Source organism: Artemia sp. Qi Xiang Cuo, chromosome 16, assembly GCF_049724085.1.
Source record: "Artemia sp. Qi Xiang Cuo chromosome 16, ASM4972408v1, whole genome shotgun sequence".
Taxonomy (NCBI): domain Eukaryota; kingdom Metazoa; phylum Arthropoda; class Branchiopoda; order Anostraca; family Artemiidae; genus Artemia; species Artemia sp. Qi Xiang Cuo.
In genome coordinates this window covers 27272810-27295669 of record NC_142809.1, presented here as the reverse complement: position 1 = coordinate 27295669, position 22860 = coordinate 27272810, and the positions used below count along the sequence as shown (strand labels likewise).

The window sequence follows — 22860 nt, the reverse complement described above, 5'->3', positions numbered from 1 at the left end:
TTTAAACCAGTTTATGTTTATAACTTAAATTCTACACATTTCTAAGAAAAAACTCGTAAAAATACAATAATCAGGTATTTTTGAAATATTTCTCCAATATCCTGTTTTTTAAGAAGGTCTCTGAAAAGGACAATTGCTACGTTGCTGATAAAAAAACAAAAACAAAACAAGAAACAACAAAAAAGAGGCTGCACTCAAGAAAAATTATAAAGTAAGATATCAGAAATTGACCATCAATAACTTTATTATATGAATAATATGGCAGTCCAATCCCAAAATAGCGCATCTGCAACTTTCCTCTGATTTGAGTTAAGCATGACTTTTTGCGCTGTTTGTTTTTGTGCTGAATCGATTGGCATATACAGGGTTTCTGTATATCTTTAGGTTATATAGATTGGTCACCTACTTTTACAGTGTTTCTGCTATTTCACCTAACTTTCCAAATCCAAAATAGTGTATGTGATGGACCAATCAAAATGGTTCAAAATAACCACAAGTCCAAGACAGTGTATCTGAAGGACCAATCATAGGCCCAAATTATTGCTGAAATTATTAACTGTACTGTCACCATTATCAATTTTTGCCAATGACGCAGTTTTGAAAACAGCTATTTTTTAAAAGTGGCTTGGGCTAAAAATGTCTGAGTGTGACTTCAATTCATATCTTGTTAAAGAAATTTATGTGCCAGGTCAGTAACTTTCTGAATAAAAGTAGCATCTGAACAAAACGAGAGGGAGGTGGTTTTTTTAATCATATTTCTTATGGCGTAAAACAGGTTATCTCCACGAAACTTCCTAAACCACATATTAGGAACATTGCATATACAGAAAAGCCTATTTTCTTGAGAATTTGCTCAAGCTATCAGAAAAACAATAGCTCTACGCAAATTAGCATGAAAAATGGGTCGGGAAGTACTATTTATTTACACTTGTTTAGGTCATTTGTGAGAGCGGCATAGATGTTCTTTCCGGGCAGAAGGTCGGTTTCACTTGAAATGGGGATTATCCTCAGTTCAATATTAATAATTGTACCCATACGCATATTTAAAAATAAGTGAAAACTTGCATTGTGCGCAAAGTAAAGAAAACATTGTATATAAAGAGCGAGATCATCTGTTAAAACATATGAAAATTCACTTAGCACCAAAAAATCTAAAAATACTTCTAGCTTTAGGAGGGGGCGGAGACATTAGCATGGGCACTTGATTCTTGTGTGTAATTTGGATCTGAAAATAAAGATAAATACATCAATATTTCTCCATTTATAGGACAATCGCTGAAGTATGCAAAGACAAAGCATCAAAGACGATGATAGATTTTCCAAGTTTTTTGGTAATAAGAAAAGTCTATTTTCCAAAAAAATCAAACAAGTTTTTATGACAAGCGTATATGAAACAAAATCTTATAAATAACGACCCAAGCTCTTTAGAACTCAAAGGCACTCAGAAAAATATTTGAAGGAACAAAAGCCTGTAAAATATTCGGCGGGAAAGTGCGGGAAACTTTTTTTTTCAAAAACCAGTCATCTATCTAAATTTTGCATGATTTTATACTTTTATATATAATTGGGTTTTCAGCAAGAAGGAGAAGGAAGCAGATAACCTGATCCATCCCCTGTCCTTCCAGTGTTCTTGTAAAAAGCTCAGCCCCTCTGCAGAAGTAGAGGAGTAAGTAAAGATTACCATTACCTTAGCAAAGGGTTTGAGACCTGCCCCCCCCACCCGGCGGGAATTTAGCAACTGAATACATATAAGGAATAGCTCGTAGGTCAAGTGCAGGAAAAATATAATTACATTAGAGGTACCTTTTCTAACTCCCAGCTTCGGGAGATCTATGTCTGATTGTCCTTCACAATAGCACCCCAAGCGCGAGATCGAAGGTAAAAAGACTCAAGCACACCGAGACGATAAACGAGAGGTGCGCCAAGCGAAAAGACTCAAGCACAAGGCAGAATATAATTAATTCAATACTTTTTCACTATTTGGTGAATGAGATTATGCTTATGGGTAATTTACTCTAAATTAACCCCCACGATAAGGAATTTCGTCTTTGATATTTCTATAATTGAGTATCGGACGAAGCAATAATACCGTATCAGTCTTTTTATATCTCCTAACATCGCGAATCTTCAGTCTATTCAGAACAAAATGGTATTTGACATAACTAGGCAAGAAACAACAACTACAACTACTGCTAACAACTTACTGCAGCAACAAGCAGCCTCAGGCGAACACAGGTTAGCACGCTCCTTTTCCATCCCAATCTATTCAAAGCTTCCTTGAAGCTATTGAATTGAAGTTATCAAGTATTTTGCATATGGTTGCATCAAGACATGGCTAATCGCAGAAAATGAAAAGCCAAGACAGACAGTCCAAGTAATTGAGAGGCAAATGTTTAAATGGCTGCGGCACGGGTAAATGGCGGGAGTAAGTATGACTCTCTTATTTGACATACACTTGTTTGTTAGATATGTTACACATGTCTATTCATTGCCTCAGCTCAGTCCAGCAATCTGAGTAAATTTCATGCTTCCCCTTCCGATTTCCTTTGAATCCTTCCTTACGACCTCTTCTTACCCAATTTGAGGAAGACCTGCATTTTTTTGGGCCCTAAATAGATGACTGAAAAGAACAATCTTTGACAATATGTTATCTTTAGTCGACAAAACATGTCCTAGCCATCTCAGCCTTTCTCAAACTATAGCCCTTGAAAGTGGGATAGAACCACATTTTCCGTACTGTATGTAGTTTGAAATACAGTCAGTCAAGAGGGGACTCCGTAGGCAATTCCTCCGAAATAAAATAATAACAAATCCTCCTCTGTCTTCCGAAATGGTCACGTTTCAGAGCCATACTTGAACACTGTCATTGATGGGCCTTTGCTATTCTACTTTTTAATTCTGTGCTGTTCCACCATCTTCACTAATAAAACCACCCAGGTGAGTGAAACTGTTCACTTGATCGATCTTCTCGTTAATTACCTTTTTATCTTCACTTATTCCTAGACTTAACAACTTGGTCATCTTAACATTATTTTTCAAAGTTATTTTTGGACCCTGAACTCTAAAAACCTGTTAATCTGGCTAACAGTTTTATCTAGGAGCTCAAATCATCTCCATAATCGGAGGTCTAAGAGAGTTTTATCTTCCCATTTTATTCCATACTCTACCATAGCCTTTGCCGTGTTCCTTAGGACCAAGTCCATGAAATGATTGTATATATATATATATATATATATATATATATATATATATATATATATATATATATATATATATATATATATATATATATATATATATATATATATATATATATATATATATATATATATATATATATATATATATATATATATATATATATTCCTCTTTATAAAAAGAGGAAGTATCTTGCGATTTAGGAAAACTTCAATTAAACCACTTTATAAGAAAGATGATAAGAGGCAGTTTGGTAATTACCGAGGTAATAGCCTGGTTTCTATAGGAAGGAAATTACTAAGTATGATACAACTTTTTAAACTTTTTGTTGCTGTTAATAAAGTTTTCTGAGAAGAACAGTTTGGTTTTAGGAAGAGAAAGCCATGCTTCGACTAATAATTAAGAAGTGCCTGAACCATCATACCCCTTTAGTCCTCAGTTTTATAAATTTTGAACAAGCATCTGATTCCCCATCCTTCCTGCCTAAATAAATAAATTCTATAGCACCTAATTGAGGTTACCTTCCCCTGGGAGATGAATTTCTGAAACTGCTAGCAATTACAGTTCAAAGTGTTTTTTCAATATTCGTCAGTCAAAATGTAAATACGACATTTAATACATCTTCACAAGTCTACACAAAGCGCTTAAGCCGGCTTAGAACTAGACAGCAAGAAAGCCCTTGGTCTTCCGCTTAAATCCAAGCCTCATTAAATTTTCTTTAAACACTTCTAAGACTTTATCGTACCTTCCTTTTTTTTAATTCTTGGCAAATATTCAAATTGTATTTTGTATTTTTTTTTTTCAGTCTCGCTGTTTAATTTTCCTCTTTTCATATTACCAAATGTTTAGTGTTCGAAATAGCGAATAATTCAGAAGTGGAATTTTTGAAAGGAAAGGACTGGTTATACTAAAAATTTTGTATGGTGGTGAAATGCTTAGAATATAACTTTAACTAAACAAAGGATTTCCCAAACAGTGTGACAGAACGTTTCTTCCTTCTTCCCCCTTCAAGATTTTTTGTTTTGTAAAAAAACACAGAATAGCCAACATTAATCAAAATCAACAGAAGACAATTATCCTTGCTGCAAATGGAGCTATTCGTGTATACAATAAATGCTGTATGTCAGCTAGAAAAACACCAGACAATGAATTTTTAAAATTCGCTGGTAATTTTCAACAGTTTTTTTTTAACATCAAAATCTTGCAGAATCAGTTTCTTTTAACTACTTCAGGAAGACATTGGTGGGAAGCGTCCACAATATGTGACACTTCTGGTCCTTAAGATTAGGCAAGAAAGGAAGAATATAGAAATTTTCAGTAAGAGAAGAAGGACTTGGGGGGGACAGATTCGTTAGATAGAAAAAAAGAAGAACAAAATATGACATAATGAAAAAAATCTCATTAAAAATTGGGAGGGGAACTAGTTTGAATCCCCTTTCCCCTTTAAAACGAAATAATACATCTAGTCCAAAATAGAAGACTTTAAAAACTCTTACTGTGCATGGTGCTTGCATCCAAGGCTCACCATCGACTTGCATAGGAAACCTTTTGCGAGTTCGAATAACAACGGAAGAACACTGAGCGAGCCTCCGACCTGAGGCTCTGAGTCCCGTTCTGACTTGACCCATATGTAAGCAAGATTCTAAGCCTATTACTTCAATTTGTTTGTCACCAATATCTAAAAAAATAGTTGAAAGTAAATCGGCCGTCGAAACTAAACACACATTAAGCAAAATCTTTTTTTTTGGAGGGGGGAGGGGATTTTAAGTTCAAGTTGAAAATGATGATAAAATAGCAACTAAACCACTGATTTTAGTATTTTCAGACAACACTGGACACATGTAAAACGAAACCTCCTCCTGTAAGTACTATCATGGAAAAAGACATGGCTTCCATCTCATAATCAGGGGGTATCTGAAATCAGAATGGGATGTGCCAAAGGATTAAGGCAAATTTTGCACTGCTCGTACTGGTATCAGGCTCAAGTACGCACCAAAGCATAAATATTAAACGGTAGCGAAAATTCCTATGCCCCCATTAATGATTTTTTAGACACATCAGTCGCACACCTTTCTTCGAGACTCCGCCTTCTTTAATATTTATGCAGTGGTAGCAACTGAAGCTATTGCTGTAACGCAAAGGGAAATTTCCCTTTCCGCGCGCTGTGATGGGTCTATTTCTGAACCACACTTTTTCTACTGTTTAATATTTATGTTGTGGTACGCACGGATATTTTATGGATTTCTTAATTTCGAACATAGAAATTTTTTTTACCTGAAGAAACATGTGTAGAGTCATGCTCCTCAAGGTCAAGTAAACACTTGTAGAGAGAAGGAGTCAGTTTTTAAAGTCGGTCTGGACTTGCTTTGAACTAAAAGAGAAACTCCTGAATATTTTGCCTTAACCATACGAATCCTGTTTTCAGTAAGACACAAAGATAACAAGAAGCAGGGGCGGATCCCGGGGGGGGGGGCACAAGGCCCCCTAACGTAGTCTAAAGTAGTGTAATTTACTGAACTAACGCAAGTTTGCGTTAATTAAACTTGCTCCTAATGCAAGTTTATCGGATCAACCTATTTTGCCCCTCCCCCCTAAAAAAAACCTGGATCCGCCCCTGACAAGAAGGAGCATGGAAAATAATGGGACAATAGACGAGTAAAACAAAACTGAATACAGAAAGCAAGAAGATGTTTTTTTTAATGTCTGTAGCTTTAACTGAAATGCAAGCACGTCTGAACAAAGGGTCAGATAAAGGGATTCCGCAGTTAGGCCCGCTCAGAAGGAAACATTGTAAAATTTTGAAAATAACTTCAAAAAATCCTAAAATACCTACTTTTATCATTCCTAAGAACACTTACCTTTACTATAACCGACCACCTCCCTCCCCCCATTGTGCAAATCTATAGCCCAAACTATATATTTACCATATATTTTTTCGTATTTTGATTACGTTGACGTTACTTCTTTGCAATCTATTTGAACAAAAGAGTGACGTAATCAAGAATCTGAAAAATGCATGGGAAATATATAATTTGGGCTATGGGATGTAGGGGTCAAGTAATGTGAAACGCTTTTAGGAATAATATAAATAAGTTTTTTAAGATTTTTTTAAAAGTTGTTTTCAGAATTTTATAGTGTTTCCTTTTGAGTGGGCCTACCTGCAAACTAATACCCCTATAAGGTTTGCCCCAAGACTCTGCCCATTAGGCCAGAAAAGAACATTTTCTGCCTTTTGTAACCCAGCAATTTAGGTAAAGTCGTCTGCCCCCCTCCCATTAATGTTGGACTGGTGTGCACGTATATATATATTCCATCATTGATTGAAACATCACATATATTCGAAATTTATGCATGAAATAAAACGTATATGAAATGACAACACAAAATTATACAAAGAAATCAGACTTGGAAATTACGCAAAGAGCAGCAATATCTACTTTTTCAATTTAGATCAAAACATTTCTAACGTTTTTAATACAGTGTTGACATAAAGTTTATGGAGTTAAAACAGGTAATTTTAACCTAAGAAAACAGTGAGCGATTGGTCTGATGCTGAAAAATAATAGAGGGACTTCGCATGTGATAAGAAATGAAAGACACTCACCCTGCATAGCCATACTTAAGTCAATGGAATTAAAACTACTCGAAGACAATTCTCTATCACGATCTTTTGGCCTTGCTTTATTAAATATTGGTTTGGTTCTCTTTCTTGACGTTGTTTCTCCCCACAGATTTGATCCGCCGTGAGTATAAGGAATGTTCAGCAGGGCAATTCCTTGAAGGGAAGGTCCATTTGCCAAATCAAGAGAGACTCCATCACACTAAATTTTGAAACATTTTAAGAATTTTTCATATCTTGCAAAGAGTACCTAGCCAGTGCACAATTAAATTATTTAGAAGTATAACGTATCACTAAGTAATTCTGGTAATAATTAATTCTCCCTATCTCCTCAATGCTTCCGAATGAAAATTTGCCAGTAAAGGGCTAGGCACACGTAGCTGATTTCGGGAACCGATTTTTAGCAAGGGTGTACTCCACGTCAGGTGATTCTAATTAATGATGCTAAGAGGCGGGGCTTAGTGATGGTTTTCGGTGATTAATCATCATTAATTACGCTCTAGACAAAGAATGTACTGGGGCTTTAGAGCTTTAGGCATGTAATTAATCGTATTTAATGATTATCGGAAATTAATTGTAATTAATGATGATAAATCGCCGAAAAACGTCACTAAGCCCCGCCTCTTAGCATCATTAATTAGAATCACCCGACGTGGAATATACCCTTGCTGAAATCGGTTCCCGAAATCAGCTACGTGTGCCTAGCCCTTGACACATTAAGCGGCTTCGTTGGGGCAATCTAATCATAGTCTGTTCATTTCGACTTATAACAATGCGGAGAAAACCTGGTCACAAGTGCGGGGCCTTTGACAGGGGCCTTTTTGAATATATGAAAAATTAGCAATTTTTCTTACAAGGGATGAAAGGTTGGCTCTTTGAACATTTTCTCATGTGTATTTTATGCATTTAATGTTTTCTTACACGAAGGTATTAGATGGCGTTACATGTTCCTTCTTAGGCTTTTGATGGTTCTTAATCCTGTATGATTTTTATACTGACAATGATTGTACATTGGTAAAGTACTCAATAATAGTCTCAGTCTGCTGCTCCCAAGTATTTCGACATCTGGTTTCCAGTAACAGTCTAAAGGAGCATTTGTGTTTCTTGTGACTTTTATAACTTTTTTTTAGAGACAATTTGTAAAAAAAATGAAAACACTTTATTTCAAGAGTGCTTAATCATGGCAAGTCCTGTTTAAGCTGTTTTACACTGTTCTTCGTGACCTTGGTTGCAGCAGTAGCTGCAATTTAGCAAAAGATTGTAATTTTTTAAATTGCAACTGTCTTATTGGAGTCACAGTACATGAAATTGGTCGCAAAAAAAAGTGACTTTTTTAAAATCAAAACATTCTAATGTAAATCCTGCCTATAGTGGACACACGAAATTTTTACGTCAACAAAGAATTACACTTAAAAAGAATCTTAAAACACAATTATTCTGTTTTGGTGCATAACATGATTTTTCGACTAGGTCTAAGATTTGAGACTGTCGACTCTTCTTTATCCCATTATCATACATTTTGCACCATCTTCAGATCCTGTGCAGCCCTCTATGCTGAAATATTCAATTATTTTACTAAATATTTTACATTAGCTACTAATCAATACATTAGCTGCTAATCAATGATATCAAATATCAAAGAATAAGTTCCATTATATATATTGAAGATATTTTTAATTCATTAATTCTCAGTGAAACTTACTTATTCCATAGGTAAGTTCAAACTCACCTATTTCAATCAAAATGATTATTTTCTCGAAAGAAATATGTGCATGAACTTGATAATTTGAATGGTCTGTGATTCATCCAGCAAGTCTTCCTATTTCCAAATTCTTAACCTACCGGCATTCTTTTTGGCCACAGTTCCTCAGCCTTATCCTAAATTTCTGAGATTTATCCCATTACTCCTTACTGATTTCAATATAAAATTAGGCTCCTATCCCGAAAATAATAGCCCTCCTTCCAAAGAAAGTTGAGTGCGTGCGTTCGCGAATCATATTCATCTATTAAAAACACTTTTTTTCCTTGATTTTATTTATACCTGACATCTATCCCAGTCAACTTTCTATCCCACTTCCAGTAGCTTTAAAGGTACTTGGGAGAAATTGCAATATCTTATCTTAAAATTTCTTTTTGTGTTCAATTAACTTTTATAACCACGTTCCTGTAAAAGATTAAATACATAAAAATATAGTATGAAAATCGAAATCACTATAAAAATTAAAACGAACATAAATATCTTAAATATAAGATAGCTAATGATCCTTAGTTGATAACTCTTTAGGGTAAAGTGAACTTGCACTGAAAAAATACAACAATTTAAATATTCAGATTCTGACTTCTTTTATACTTTTTCGCATTGAGACCAATGATATACAAGCGTATGCAACGATCTCCTGATTCTCTGCCCCTCGACAAGAAAGACTATGCATGGTTGGGGGCATCTCACCCAACCCTTCCCGTGTCCCCCCCCCCACCAGATTTCTCCAAGTACACATTTATAGCTTGGTTGATTCGAGTGGAGCTTAAAGAATTGCGGTGGCCGGCGTTTACCCCCCCCCCCCTCCCGCGGAATCTTAGCATGAGACAAGACAAAGACAAGTGACAGAATAGATTATAAATATATAATTTGGGTTAAATAATTGTACATAAGGGGAAGGGGAGGTAAAGTATATGGACAGTTTGAAGTAAGAAAACAATTCCTTCTAGGTATGGCCACTAAAAAATTACAGAAGAATAGCGAGGTATCTGGAAATTTTGTTAACTAAAAAAAAAATAAAGAAAATGTAATGTTTCATTTAAGTGTTTTTTCCAAGTGTTAAGGTTTTTTTTTTTTTTTTTTTTTTTCAATTACCGGTTTTCCAAGTATTAAGTACTATTATTAGGCTAATGTAGTGTTTCATTTAAGTGTTTTATGATGATCGCTGATCAAAGTTTATGTTATTTGTGCCTTTCATTTATGTGATTTTAATATGTTCATGGCAGTATGTTTGGCTTTAAAATACACTTCTCTATCTATCTATCTAATATGCAGAATAATTGTACCAAACACATTTTTCGTGCAGACCCGCTCTACTTTACCTCCCCCCCCCCTAATGTGCAAATCTATAGCCTAAATTTATTTCTAAAGTAACGAAAAAACCAACGAAGAAACTGGTGTGTTCTCGAATTTTACACAGCGTAAACTTGAGTGAGTGGTGCATAATATACTCGTACAAGTAGCAAAATTCGTTTCCCCAACGGAAATAAATTCTCAAATTTGGAAAGCCTTAATTTCCACGGAGGGGGGGGTATTTACCGGGAGGGGGGTATTTTCCGCGGGGGTATTTTCCGCGGGGGGTATTTTCCACGGGGAGTATTTTCCGGGGGAAGGGGGTAATCACCGGGGGGGGGGGGGTTAAACGCCTAGAGCCCAGAATTACATCCCTGACCCCATTTTTTCCGAGAAGGTTGACCTTGAATGCGTTTAACCACCCGGCATAGTAAAGGAGGGAAATATTTTATTGTACAAAAAGAAAAAGAATTATATTCTCTAATATACTCTAATATTTTCTAATATATATACTCTATAATATATAGGCCTACTCTAATATACTATAATATATTCTCTAATAGAAGTATATTTAGAATATACTAAAAAGAAGCATCTTCCAAAGGAAGAAGAAAAAAAATATAAAAAGAAGTATATATCAGCACCAAAAAATTGTGTCAACTACAAAGAAATAAATATAGAATATATCTATTTGTTTTGTACGACTTTAGAATTTTTCGAAAACACAGCTTTTTATGTTTAAAATTACTAAATTACAACGGAACTAGAGGTAGATTTTTTCTATCAGAAATTATAGCTTCAGTGTGAGTGAAGGTACATCTTCCGCAGCGATACCTAATGTAGCGCGGCCCGTGAATCAATCATTTCTTCATGTATACCTAGTTGTGTTTTGAGGTGTCGGGTTTGAAACGTGTTAGACAAAATAACTATCCAGTTCGAAATTACTCAGATATGTCAAATTTCAGTAGGCTACCTCATTTTTTAGTGAAAACATTGCTGAAAAAACACTGTCTATTAATGTTGCAGACGGCCTTGATGCACGAATACGCATTGTTTATGCAATGAGTTACGAGTGAAAAAATGTCAGAGGTTGGACCATGGGATATGTCCATTAGCACAATATTTAAGGATTCCATTAAAATTAATCCTGATTTTTCAAACGGAATTATTACAATAATTTTCTTTAAAGCTCAAGAAATTTCTTTGTCGATCCTTGTCACTTACCATAATATCGATGTCTTCATGAAGGTTTTTGCACGATGCGGCGAATGTTTCAGACGTTGCAAATTCGAAGTACCAAAGCTTGTTTTTCATCCTACTATTGAATTTTTCTGGGTTCTTTTCTCTTTCCATATGAAATTTAACACATATCGCAGCATCCTACAAAAAGTTAGCATAAAATAATCTCTCTGACACATTTATAAAATTTTACTAAATTGTGGTTACAACTATTTAATATAAAAAAAGGTGCATGCCGATAAGGGTGTGTGTCAAAATGCCTGATTCTTGGGTAATCAGCATTTTAATGATACTGGTAATAGTATCTAGTTAGGATATCAGTAGTTATAAATAAGTTGTAATGTGGTTTGGTGTATCTATTAATTGATCAGATAAATAACACGTGGACTGCCCTCCCCAGCCTAAAAATTGCACCAAAAGAATTCATACCCTTTAGTAGCAATAATTTAAATGAATTCATCATCCACCCAAGCCTGTATCCAGGGCGGGGGTGTTTGAGCTCCTCCCCCCCCCCCAATGTTTGTCCGACTTGTGAAAACGTAACAAAAATGAATATAAACCAATTTTTGATGCGGTTTTTAAATTTTTTATACCCCCCCCCCCCCCGAAAAAAATATTTTGTAACCCTCCCCCCTTCCGTGACAAAGAATCCTGGATACAAGCCAGCGTCCACCCCTCCAATTATGAGAATCGTCTTTTTTAGTAATGTAGATCGTTTGTAAATGAGGTATAGCTGTAGTAATTTTCCAAAAATAGGTTCAACTGACTCCTTGGCATTTACATTAACAATAAAAGAACGTACTATGCACAAGTCTATGCTTTGGTAGATTTTTTTTTTATTTTAAGCAAAACAGACTATGTCATTGTTGCGGTATTCCGTGCAACCTAGTAAAGAACGAACTCTAGCCAACAGTAACCGAAAATTTATTTTAGCCTTTTTTTATTTTTATTTAGCCTTTTCTTTACTTGCGGAAATAGCTTGCCCACAAGTATCTAAGTAGAAAATACCATTTCCTATAATGATTTTGCTCATATATAATTATTTGTTTAAGGCCATTCAACACCTTAAAATCATTTTCCGACACTAAGCGTTGGCTAAACGCCTCAAAGACAACGGACCATTAATAAATTTTCCCAGCACCACAGGAAACTCCCAATGCTGCCAAATTACTCAAATGATATTTCACTAAAATTTTGATAAGAATTGATAGGGGTCTTCAATGTACCAAAAGTTAAAAAAGCTAACGAGATGATAGTTTAAAATAAAGAAAAACATGATCTTTTACTAATTGTTAAGCAAAGCACTTCTATTCAATGTACAAACAGCATAAATTATACGTTCCTGTGTCGTTAAGTGTTTCAATCATATCCAGTAGCACCACAGAGAACTCCCAAAGCAGTCAAATTTCTCAAATGATTTCTTTTTTGAGCTGATTTGTAATATTTTTCTAACAGGTATTCTAGAACATTCTTAGGAAGTGTTCTTTCCTGAACTTCAAAAAGAAAAATTTACTCCTTTTAATGGAACAAAAACAAACTAAATTCATACTTTCTAATGATGTAAGGGTTCTTATTAAGAATCAAGAAAACACACAAGAAAGACAGCATCGAACTCTCAAAGATGCTGTGTGAAAAACAGGTTTTCGCTGCCTTGTGAGGTATTGCTCACTCCGAGACAAGATTTAAACTTTAGTTTTTTGGGGTTGAAGGGGCAAAAAAAGGTACCTAGGGTAGGTTAAAATACGTATTTAATATATGCTATGCTTTACCCCCCCCCCCCCCCTAATGTTCAAAAATATATAGCCCAAATTTGTTCATAAACTATTATATTTTCATCCTATAAGATTTCCAGGAAAGTAAGTGCCTGGTTTAAGTTTTTTGTCATTCATTTGGATCTCTTATCCAAGCTCTGGTAAGACGGTCCAATCAGCTTTAAATAGTCTGGGCACACAAACTAAAAGAAGTTTGTAATGGACGCGGCGGGGCGATCCTTTAAGGTACGACACCGCCTTATTCATTGTCACAAGTGTTTTGAACATGATGGATTTTTAAGACACTGAAGGTATAAATCAGAGAAATTTGGTGTTAAAAACTCCATGTTTCGGTTATTCTGACAAGGAAGAAAAGGAGAATTGTCAAAGCTAGAGGACCACCAAGCCTAGCTGCTGCAAGGCCGTCTCCCTCGAGAATCCCCAATTCTTGGGGCAAATATAGCCAAGAAACGGGACTGCTTTGCACTGCACCTCAGGGGCCATTATACGGTGAGCAATTGTTAATTGTAGTGGCAACTTTATATTTTTCAAACTGTACTTACATCATCCTTAAAAAAAAATACTGAAAATCTTTCTAAGATTGTAAAACTTCATATAGAGGTCATACGTACCTCTTCTTCAAACAGTCAATAGACATAGAAACTTAGCTAATTATACATGATAGAATCGAAAAAAACTAAATTTTTTCAGCTGAAAGCAAGGAGCTTCCCTTTCCTTAACCTCGCGCACATTAAGCTAAAGATTTTTAGTGCTTTAAAAAGAAGTATCTTGTTCCAAATAAACGGCCCTTGTGTTTGAGCAGTCCTTCTTAAAGAATTGGGAAAAAACTCAAATTTTAGCTAAAAGAGTGAAGAATTAGGGAGCTGACATTCCCTTCGTATATGGAATAGTTTTTGTTGCTTTTAAGTTTTAATACTGCTCTGTAATTGTTGAAAAATCTTGTTTTTTTTGTTTGATTTCTGATCTTTTTTCAATCATACCAGGAAATCCACCACCAATATCATGCCATTCTTTGTATAGCTTGATACCTGAAAGAGAACATTTAGGCTCAGCCCCCCTCCTTCACACAACCCAAAAACTTACATACACATATGCCAAGTCTCTTTCAAATCGTATTTTGTCGCGGATCATTAAGGGAGTGATCCTAAAAGATTAAAAGATAGCCATAGAGTCAGTACGACTGTCCTAAATCAAAACACAGCAAGTAAGCAACACATTTTACAAATGCAGTTGAATTTCCCTTAAAGTTAGTTTATCGGCTTTCAAAGTTACTAATTACACATGTGAGGCCAAAAATGTGATAGATCTTGTTTTTCTCAAACCTAGCTTATTCTGGTCAACCTTGTGAAGGGTTTACTATGGGGATGTTTTATGCCAATTGAATTCCAAACGAGTGGAACAAAACGACTACCTTTGATTTGATTATCCCAAGCTCTTTAAAACAAGCGATGACTTTAGAATCGCAAATTTTCTGCAGATTTTTCAACCCCTACCACTACTACTGCTAATACCACAACTTTTGCCAACACCGATCTTATCATGATGATCACAGTTTGTACTACAACTTCAACTACAACTACTTCCAATCCGAATACTGCCACTAGAATCACTTTTATTCCAAACAGGATTATGCCCACCACAAGTACAACTACAATCCTCGCTACAATCACCTGTAAAGCTGCTGGTGCTCCTATCACAACGATTTTTCCTATGACTACTACTACCAAGTCTATACAATCACTCAACTGCTATACGCAGATAAAATTGACATTAATTAAAAAAAAAAAAAAACAGAAACTATGTTTGAAAGACAAAAATCTGCAAAAAAAAATAAAGAACAAATATGAAACTTCAAGCAGGCACAAATTAGTTTAGGAAACGTCTGAAACAAAACACTGCATTAAGGCAATGTTAGCAATGAATTCGACTTTAAACGAATTAAAAACAACACAAAAAATCATGGGAGTGCTACTCATCTAAAATCCCCCTGAAGACTTGAGTGTCATTTGTGTTTTATTGAAAACAAAATCAACAGCTTTCATTTTTGTATTAAAAAAAAAAAAATTCTTCAGCGTCCAGGAAAACAGAAAGATGTGATTTTATTTGTAATAGCTAAACTAATTTTACTAAGTCTAATATGTATCTTCTTTTGATAAATGTTTTCTTTCTTTTATATTTATTCTTCCCAAATGTCTTAATATCCCCCTTTACATGGATTATTTTGATGGACTTTGTATTAAGGAGCACAGGAAAGGCAATGGGAGACCACGGAATCAAATGGAGAGGAAAAAGTCTCCTGGACTTGGATTATGCTGATGATTTGATCATCCTAGATGACAATGTGAGGAAAATAAATGAAGTTTTAGAGGTTTAGCAAGTTCAAGGTACTATTATGAATAGTTTTAAAAAAAAATGTTAAGAAGACTAAGTCACTAAGGCTAGGAATAACTGAAGATGAAAAGGTGACGTTTGGTAATGAAAAGATTGATCAGGTGGGCAGCTTCACTTACCTTGGTAGTATTATTAGTAAAGATGGTGGGAGCAGTGAAGATGTTAAAAAAGAATAGCCAAGGCTCAGGGTGTTTTCTCACAGTTAAAAAAAGTCTGGAAGAATAGGAAGATAAGTCTGCAAACCAAGATTAGAATCTTAGAAGCTACAGTGATGACAGTGGTCAAATATGGCTCTGAAGCATGGACGCTCCGAAAAGCGGATGAAGATTTGCTAGATGTTTTCCAGAGAAATTGCTTAAGGATTGTTCTGGGTACCCGGCTGACTGACCGTATTTCAAACAATAGGCTATACGAAAACTGTGGTTCAATAACGCTTTCTAGGTCTATGATGAAAGAAAGGTTGAGGTGGTTAGGGCATGTTGTGCGGATGAAGGATGGCAGATTGCCGAAGATTGTTCTTTTCGGCCAACCATCTAGGGCTAAACGGAAAGCAGGTCGTCCCCGTTTGGGGTGGGAGGACGTCATAAAGAAAGATTTAAAGGAAATGGGAACTTCGTGGGCGGGTGTAAAAAGGGAGGCTTTGAATAGATTGGGGTGGAGGAGGAGCGTGCGTAGCTGTGTCGGCCTCAGGCGGCTTGGTGCTGCGATGAGTTGTTAGTAGTAGTAGTAATGTCTAGAAAATCAATTGACTAAGCAGAATGTTCAATTTAGGAATTCTATTTGATTTCAAGTAAAGGTCTAATGATGCTTAAGCCTTTTTGAGGGTTTAAGGGGAATCCACATCACACTTACGTGGGATAGAATCAGTTAATTTGAGCGTTTTTCATTTGTTATTATTAATTTTTATCTGTTTAATTTTGGAGCCTTTTGTAAGCTGATTAAATAAAAAAAAACAAGTTTTTTTTACTGAAAGTAAGGAGCAACATTAAAACTTAAAACGAACAGAAATTATTCCGCATATCGAAGGGGCTGGCCCCTCCTCAGCGCCTCGCTCTTTACGCTAAAGTTAAACTATTTCTCACAACTCTATTTTTTTAAACAATAAAAACTTAAGCGTTTTAAAGTTTTTAAAGTTTTTATAACTTTAGCGTAAAGAGCGAGGCGTTGAGGAGGGGACAGCCCCTTTCATTTACGAAATAATTTTTGTTTGTTTTAAGTTTTAATGTTGCTCCTTACTTTCAGTTAAAAAAAACTTATTTTTTTAATTTAATTTTTGAACGTTTTTGAATTAATGTAGGTTTTGTTTTGGCTCACCGTACATGAATAATTAAAAAAAAAACATATTAATTTTACTTTTATTTGGTTAAATGGCTTTCTCGAAAGTTGTTTAATTTTATTTACGAACGCTACAGTTCGTTTTTTGTTCCAATTCTTTAAAAATGAACCCTTAATCACAAAGGCCGTTAATTAGAATAAATAGCTCTTAATAAAGTACTAAAAGAGTGAGGTATTGACTAGGGGGCGAACCAAATCATATAGTTAATAATTTCTGTTCGTTTTAAGTTTTGATATTGCTCCTTACTTTCAGGTAAAAAAACTTGTTTATTTTTTTATTTAATTTCTGATCGTTTTTTTTAAATAATGCTGGAAAATCCGGCACCCGCTTCTTAGCAATGTCCCTTCCCCCATGAAAACTTCCTCCATGGAAAGATCCTCCCACATAACCCCCGACCCGCCCCCCACTACCAGAAAAAAAATCGCCCTTGAAAACGTCTATATAATACCCAATAACCAATACTATATGTAAACATTGGGTAAAGTTCATAACTTTCAGCCCTCCCCCCAGGGACTTTGGGGGATCAAGTCATCCTAACGGACATATTTATTATATTTTCGACCATGCTGAACAAAATGGCTATGGCAAAATTTTGATAGGGGGACTTCGAGAAAAAAATGAGCGTGGGAGGGGGCCTAGTTGCCCTCCATTTTTTTGGTCACTTAAGAAGGGCACTAGAACTTTTAATTTCCGTTCTAACGAGCCCTCCCAAGATATTCTAGGACCACTGGGTCAAAACAATCACCCCAAGAAAAAAAAAAAAAAAAAAAAACACGCATCCGTGATCTTTCTTCTGGCAAAAAATACAAAATTCCACATTTTTGCAGATAGGAGCTTTAAATCACTACAGTAGGGTCAGTTTTTAAGCTGAATTTGATGGTGTGATTTTCATTTAGATGCTATAGCTTTTAGGGGGTCTTTCCCCCCTTTTTCGAAAATCAGCCAAATTTTCTCAGGCTCGTAACTGTTGATGCGTAGGACTAAACTTGATGAAAGTTATATATTTGAAATCAGTATTAAAATCTGACTCTTTTGATGTATCTGTTGGTATCAAAATCCTATTTTTGAGGATTTCGGTTACTATTGAGTCGGGTCGCTCCTTACTTACATTTCGTTACCACGAACTGTTTGATTTACGTTCGTTTTAGCGTTAAACAGAGTAATCACTTTTGTGGAAAAATAAAGCTTTTAATTCAATAATAAATTTATACAGAGTTAATGTTAAGACCACTTGTTTGTTTTAAAATACGTTAAATTCAATGTGTTTTTTCCATCATCTTATTTTTATTTGTTTATAATTAGCGCCGTATGTGATCTGATTTATGCATGTGATCTGATGCATGTGATCTAATTTATGCATGTTTTATGGTTAATACCATGTTTAATTTTTGTGAAAAACATGTTGAAATTTAATAAACAAGTTATAGGGATTTGCCATTAAGCGTTAAATAAAGCGCATAAATTCAATAAAATTCTACAGTAGTAAAACCTAAAAATGTTAAATCAAGTTAAAATAGGCTAGGTTTTTGAGAATTACATACAATATCAGCTACTATCTATATTTCGGAAACTTACCACACCAACAGAATAGTAATTGTTGAAAATTGTATAGGGTATTATATCACCAGACTCATGTGCTGCATCTTCATCTGGACTGGTTGAAACTTCTATTTGCCATCTATCCATCATGACTGTAGTTGCACGATCTATTCTATCCAAGAGCTTGCTTATTGACTCTCCCTCATATCCACCTCCCCATCTAAGGCATCTTGCAAGATCATTTCCAGTTCCCAATGGTACAATTGCTATTGGTGGAATTTTTGTAAATGGTACTCGATCTGAAAGTATATGATTGATTTTAAATGATATTTTTTGGGTCAAAAACCATATTTTCCCCAATAAGTAATATGCACCTGATGCATAGAGAAAAAAATGTGTGGAGGAAATATCTTCACTAGTTTTTGTCATTCATTCATTACTCCATAACATAAGTTTCCATTCCAATTTCATAGCATGATTCAAGGTTAACTACGACATCTGAAAATCAAAAGCCTCCCAAAACCTCTGCCCCCTCTTCAGTCCCTTCCAAGGCCTATCTCTTTCTGAAATCCTCTCCAATCCCTCTTAAGACTCTTGTCTAGGGATAAAACTATCGACCAAACAATTTAGAACTAAAACAATATAGAACCTAAACTCCATGTACCAGGGCGCCTCCGCCCCATGTAGCAGTTAAATAGTCATCACTTTTGATGAAAAATTAGTCTTTTTCAAATCAAGAATAAAGTTATAAAGAGTTAATGTCAAGACTTGCGTGTTCTAAATCTCCATTGATAGGTAGAGGATGCAAAAAGATAGTGTTTTTTGGGGCGGGTCAGATATTTCAGAATTTTTGCTTGGAATATTAGCCATTTGATTTTTATTAGGAGTACTGATGCAGACTTAAAGCCTGTCTCTAACTAAACTCGAATTAAATTTCGCGTTATGACCTGATGAATAGGGCTCGTGATTGTCTTCCGAGTGACAAGTTTCGGTTCTAGCTGTATTGACCTCGTATCGAATTGAAAAAAAATTCTGAAAAAATCCTTCACATAATTTTTAGTTTGTTTCTCTTTTAAGCAACGGTATGGGATAATGAAAACTCAAAGTAATAAAAGTTTGTATTTTAAAACAATTGCGAAGGAACGAACCTGAGCCATATTTTGTAGCTAACATAGGAAAAATTGATGTTTTTAGAATGTTCTTTTCAATTATGTTTCTGATTTCTTAGAATTATCTCAATACCAAAATTGGGTTATACTATTTGGAAATGTCAGTTTGCAACTACATTAGCCGACGTGCACTATTGTTGACAACTGTATCGCTGAAACTTTATCAGTAAAATAGCCTCTTTTCGAAGGCTCGACTTTATTTTGGTAAGTTTAAGCATTGCTCAACTGGTTCTTTTAAAACTATTTAAGATTTGATTAAAGAACATGATTGCAAGCACTTGATAACCCTTACATTTTTAGCTTTTGAATTAAGACATGAATTACAGATAGCTTTGATGCAATTAGGGAAGAACACTTAAACACTTAAAACTAATGAATAACGCGATAAATATGCTCTTGCGTTGTTTAGCCGTTTCAGAATTACAATTGAACAAGGAACGTGTTATTTTAGCGTCTGTAAAGGATAAACAGGAAGGAGAAATTAAATTCACGTCAGAATTTCTTAATTCAACTGAAATTGCTGATATGCCGCAATATGACTTGAAACTAAAGAAGAAAAAGATGATTATGGCATTACGTATTTTAGATATTTCAGTCCCAAATGGATGATGTCCCGAATGGATAACATGGATGATTCTTTGATGCATCAACAGGAAGGAGGAATTGAATTCACGGTAGAATTTCTTGATTCTCTTTAAATTGCTGACTTGACAGCTCATGACTTAAAACTACAACATAACACTATGATTAAGCTAATAGATAATTAGAGAATCAAATATGTACATGTCTACCGCGCGATGAGTGCCGGGGCCCAGGCAAATCCCCGGTTCCCGATACTATTATATAAATACATATATATATATATATATATATATATATATATAGAGAGAGAGAGAGAGAGAGAGAGAGAGAGAGAGAGAGAGAGAGAGAGAGAGAGAGAGAGAGAGAGAGAGAGAGAGAGAGAGAGAGAGAGAGAGAGAGAGAGAGAGAGAGAGAGAGAGAGAGAGAGAGAGAGAGAGAGAGAGAGAGAGAGAGAGAGAGAGAGAGAGAGAGAGTATATATATATATATATATATATATATATATATATATATATATATATATATATATATATATATATATATATATATATATATATATATATATATATATATATATATATATATATATATATATATATATATGTATATATATGTATATATATATATATATATATATATATATATATATATATATATATATGGAACATGAAGAAGAAGAAATAATCAAATATTTCGACAAGGACCTACGCCAAATCGTCCTCAGTACTAAACAAAAAAAAAAAAAAAGAAAGGAAAGAAAAGAAAAAGAAACCAACGAAAATCGAACCTTTCGAAGTTTACCTCACAACAACAGAACAAAAACTTTAGTTTTTGGCTCGATACGGTCACCCTGTGTAAAAAAAAAAAAACAACAACAAGTAAACACGCATCCGTGATCTTTCTTCTGGCAAAAATACAAAATTTAACATTTTTGTAGATAGGATCTTGAAACTTCTATACAGTTGGGTTTTCTGATACGCTGAATCAAATAGTGTGATTTTCATGAAAATTCTTTGACTTTTATGAGGTGTTTGACTTTTATTGAATTGAATTCTTCTTTTTTTCATTTTTTCCTTTTTTCTTTATTATTGAACCAGGGTTGAAAAAACAGACTAATGTTTTATGCTTCACGCTAGAAAAAACGTAAGTTTTTCATAAATGCCCCGTTTGTAAATAGTAAACATTCTTTTTCTGTTTGCGAATATAGAAACGTAAACATAGTATTTACAAACAGAACTTTTTAACCTTTTAAAATGAAAATTTGGTTATTGAATAGTATATCCCCCCGGGATTTTCCTCCTAAAAAAAAAAAAATAATAAATTGTCTGTTATTCAATTATCTACTTTGAAATTACCTTCTTTTTCCACCACTCTTAAAATAAGAAGCTCCCGAATTAAGCTCCTCGGGATGTACCTGTGACCTAATAAGCTATAAGATTTTAGTCTATAGAGATCTCAAGTTTCAAAGAAAAAAAAATGTATATAAATGTTACGTTATTCTTGTAGTTTTGCCACGTATCATGATACTTTCATCAATAAATCCTACGGTGCCATATCTTTGGAATTAGTGTTTATTTTAAAAAATCAAGACAAGTTCAAGACAAGTTCAGAAGTATATGAACATACAGGTTATCAAAAGGACACTTCAGCAATGTCATAGCAATGGCTAATTGTATTAAGTTTTAACTTCCAGGACAAAATGAGAGGGATGTTCTACCGACCAATAGGCAATAAGGTAATATTACTGCTTCTTCTAGTACTACCGCTATTGCTATTAACACTATTACTAGTAATATCAATGCTACTACTCTGACTACTATCACAACTATGCCTAAGAATAGGAAGATGAAATTATCAAGGAATTTTGAGGGGGCAGGTGAACTGAATCATAACACGCCGTCTGTGTGCAGGTTGTCAAAAGGGTGTAACATCAATACCTTAATAACAGCTTGGTGTGTGAAGTTGAAACTAATAGGGCTTGTTGTGAAGGATGTTAAACTAACCAAAGAAAGTATTTGCATCTTAATGCTACTGCTTCTACTCATGATACTACTGCTGTTACTATTATTACTACTGTATGAATTTGTATGAATTGTTTATGTAAGTTTTTTTTCGGTAGACAGTTTCACCCTTCTGCTTATTATAGATTATACTTGTTGTTGTTTTGTTTGTGTTTTTTTTTTCTTCTATTTTTTTCTGCCTTGTTAGTAGCACACCCTTGCAAGCGACGCTTTTGGTGTGCTATCGATCGATTTTGTCTCTGCTACTACTGCTGCTATTACTACTAATGCCACTAAAGCTTAGGCTAATACTATTAATTCCACTGGTACTACTACTACTGCTATTAAACCTAAGGGTATTAGGGTGAATAATTTGGGATATACAGAAACTATATGGAACTAAATTGAAACATGCTATGCCCACACAGGTTGTCAAGCGGACGTAACAGATATGCTTTAGGAACGGTACATGGTATCAAGCTGAAACTTTCAGCGTGTGTTTGAAGGGTATGTTGAAGAAACCAAAGATGGTATGCGCTACTGGTACTGCTACGGTGCTATACTGCTACTAATGCTGCTACAGCTATTACTATTACTTTGAATACTACTACTACAGTTACTGTAACTAATGATGCTAACGGTATTAAGGTGAAGCTTTTAGGGAATGTTTAGGGGGACTTTCAATTAAACAAAAGAATTATGTACATGCAGGTTTTCAAAAGGGCACATAAGCAGTATCGTAAATGAAACTAAGAGAGGAAACAAAATAACAAAATGAAAAATTAAATCAAAAAAGGTGAAAAAACGAGGATTTTGTCAGCCAGTGGCGGAACATGAAGAAGAAGAAATAATCAAATATTTCGACAAGGACCTACGCCAAATCGTCCTCAGTACTAAACAAAAAAAAAAAAAGAAAGGAAAGAAAAAGAAACCAACGAAAATCGAACCTTTCGAAGTTTACCTC

General features: G+C 34.7%; 1 protein-coding gene across 1 annotated transcript in view; it reads right to left on the bottom strand.

Moving 5' to 3' along the window:
- Positions 1-331: 331 nt before the first annotated feature.
- LOC148942739 (diacylglycerol kinase beta-like) overlaps positions 332-22860 on the bottom strand; it is a 40538-nt gene continuing 18009 nt past the window's right edge. The window contains exons 2-6 of the mRNA XM_089102345.1: positions 18183-18445; positions 11094-11249; positions 6803-7019; positions 4695-4876; positions 332-1225 (exon numbers count right to left, since the gene is read on the bottom strand). Of these exons, the coding sequence (XP_088958471.1) occupies positions 1133-1225; positions 4695-4876; positions 6803-7019; positions 11094-11249; positions 18183-18445 (911 nt within the window). The 3' untranslated portion in view covers positions 332-1132. The remainder of the gene's footprint in view (positions 1226-4694; positions 4877-6802; positions 7020-11093; positions 11250-18182; positions 18446-22860) is intronic.